General features: G+C 40.5%; 1 protein-coding gene across 1 annotated transcript; it reads left to right on the top strand.

Moving 5' to 3' along the window:
* Positions 1-310: 310 nt before the first annotated feature.
* Positions 311-1,061, top strand: LOC114379379 (2S albumin-like). Its single transcript, XM_028338022.1, has one exon. It carries the CDS (start codon positions 349-351, stop codon positions 814-816), a length of 468 nt encoding a protein of 155 aa, XP_028193823.1. The 5' UTR covers positions 311-348; the 3' UTR covers positions 817-1,061.
* The last annotated feature ends 1,531 nt before the right edge of the window (positions 1,062-2,592 follow it).

Consider the following 2,592-nt stretch of genomic DNA (forward strand, 5'->3'; position numbering starts at 1 on the left):
GGCCCTCCAATCCTCTTAGTTTTATTACTAGATCGAGGGTAAAAAAAAAAGTTACGCAACTTGTCTTAATATATTAGTATTCCCTATGCTAATTAATGAATATATAATGTTGATATTAGTACTAGTACTCTAGTTTATAAATTATAAACCAAATGCATGAAACTGTTACGTGGAAGCACATGAACAAGCATTGCAGCAAATGCAGACACCCCACCAAAACAACACCACGAGCCACCCCACTTCCCTTCCACGTACCATATTCCATGCAAGCAAAACAACACCCCAAAACTTCAATAAATTCCCCCACCTCCTTGCACTATCTCTTCACCTTCACCCATCAATACCAAAATGACCAAGCTTACAATTCTCCTCATCGCTCTTCTCTTCATCGCCCACACCTGCGGCGCCTCCAAATGGCAACAGCACCAGCAAGAGAGCTGCCGCGAGCAGCTCAAGGGGATCAACCTCAACCCCTGTGAGCACATCATGGAGAAGATCCAAGCTGGCCGCCGCGGCGAGGACGGCAGCGACGAAGATCACATTCTCATCAGGACCATGCCGGGAAGAATCAACTACATCAGGAAGAAGGAAGGAAAAGAAGAAGAAGAAGAAGGACACATGCAGAAGTGCTGCAGCGAAATGAGCGAGCTGAAAAGCCCCATATGCCAGTGCAAAGCGCTACAGAAGATAATGGATAACCAGAGCGAGCAACTGGAGGGGAAGGAGAAGAAGCAGATGGAGAGAGAGCTCATGAACTTGGCTATTAGGTGCAGGTTGGGACCCATGATAGGGTGCGACTTGTCCTCCGATGACTGAAAAAAAAGTACTACTAACACATATATGTGTTAGTTTATGCTAGCTAGAAGAACGTATAAGCTATCTCCGTATGTTGTATATTAATAAAAAGATCATCACTGGTGAATGGTGATCGTGTATGTAACGTAGTGGGCAATGGAAGCACTTAGAGTGTGCTTTGTGGCCTTGCCCTCTGTTTTGATAACTGAGACTTTTGCGAATACCGTTCGTTTTTCCCTTCAAGCATCTGTTCTCGAGTTTAAAATCTTTGCCTTTTGCGAATACCGTTCGTTTTTCCCTTCAAGTTCTGTTTCTTTGTTCATAAAGATTCTGGTTAATACCCCAAAGATGGTGTGCTATGGTTCAATTGATTCCCTAAAATTAATTAGGGGACCAGTAAATTATGAACTAGAGCGAATTACTATTCTTAGTAAGAGTTTAGGTTATTTGTTTAATTAGCTCATATGATTTTTTTTACAATAATAACAAGAGCGACACATACTAAACAGAGCGAATGCATAATTCTAAATATGCTATTAACCCGATTACTTTTGTCACTAATAGAATTTTTGGTTGGATAACCTTTCCCATACATCTTGATGTAAGATTGTCTAACAACCACCATCAATCCAATTGCACTACAAGTATATCATTTTTAGATTTCATCTCAAAAGTTGTCAGTTGTCTAATAGATATATAAGTTATATTCCAAGGAATGAGACTTAGATATTTTCCTTTGACATTAAGTAAAAGTTGTCTAACAGATATATTATATTCCAAGGACTGAGACGATGCGAGACTTAGATATTTTTCAATATATGTAGCCAACTCCTTCATTCACACCCTGACTCCTTTGCTTGGCTCATGTGACCCCCATTTTAGCTAATGTGCCTCCAAGAAGCGTCGTGGTTCTTCACCATTGCTCCTCCGTAGATGTCAAAGACATTATTTAAAGCGAACTGGTAATTTTTTTATTACAAAGATATGGATTAAACAATTTGTAATAGATTCTATTGTGGATTGACCAATCCATACGTATTTGTAACATTACGGATCAATCATTCCATAATGGGGACGAGATTGAAGTGGGTGGTTAGAGAGGATATGATGGCGCAAAACAATAAGGGGAAATGCGGGTGCATCACACATGAAAGAAAATAAGGTAATGGGATGTTAGGGTTGTTTTAGAGAGAGAGAGTGTGTGTTAGCATTCAGGCCTCTGATGATGCTAACGAAGAAGCTCACAGCGCCACCATGACAGACGATGCTCCCGCAAGACCAGCACGTGCCGTAACTAGACCTGGATACTTACGAGATTACGTCATCTAGTTACCCATTCACGCATTGTGCATGGTACGTGCCAATCATTAGCACGTGTAGTTGATAGTCTGTTAGAGCTGTTAGAGTTTGTTAGATTTCCGATTTCCGTTATGGCAGTTATACGCTTGTATCTCTCAGTAATATATAAGTTACTGAGTATCTTCATGAAATAAGAAGAACAAGCACCTTCAGAGTTATCTTCAGGAGGACCCTACCTCGAATAAGGGTATTTATGTCCCTTTGGATCTCAAATTTTAATTATCGGGTGCACCAAGCAAAAATCAGGGGCGTTAAAGAATTGCCCCCTATTAATACCAAAAAAAAGTATAGGCAAGTAACCCACAATGTGCTCGGCCCAACCCATCACCCAGAAGACTATTGGTGAACTAGGTGAAGCTTCATTAAATTTATAAATTTACTCAAACAAAAGCACCTAGTCTCAATTGGCAGTGTGCATGAAACTGTTGGATGGAAGCA

Source organism: Glycine soja, chromosome 12, assembly GCF_004193775.1.
Source record: "Glycine soja cultivar W05 chromosome 12, ASM419377v2, whole genome shotgun sequence".
Classification (NCBI taxonomy): domain Eukaryota; kingdom Viridiplantae; phylum Streptophyta; class Magnoliopsida; order Fabales; family Fabaceae; genus Glycine; species Glycine soja.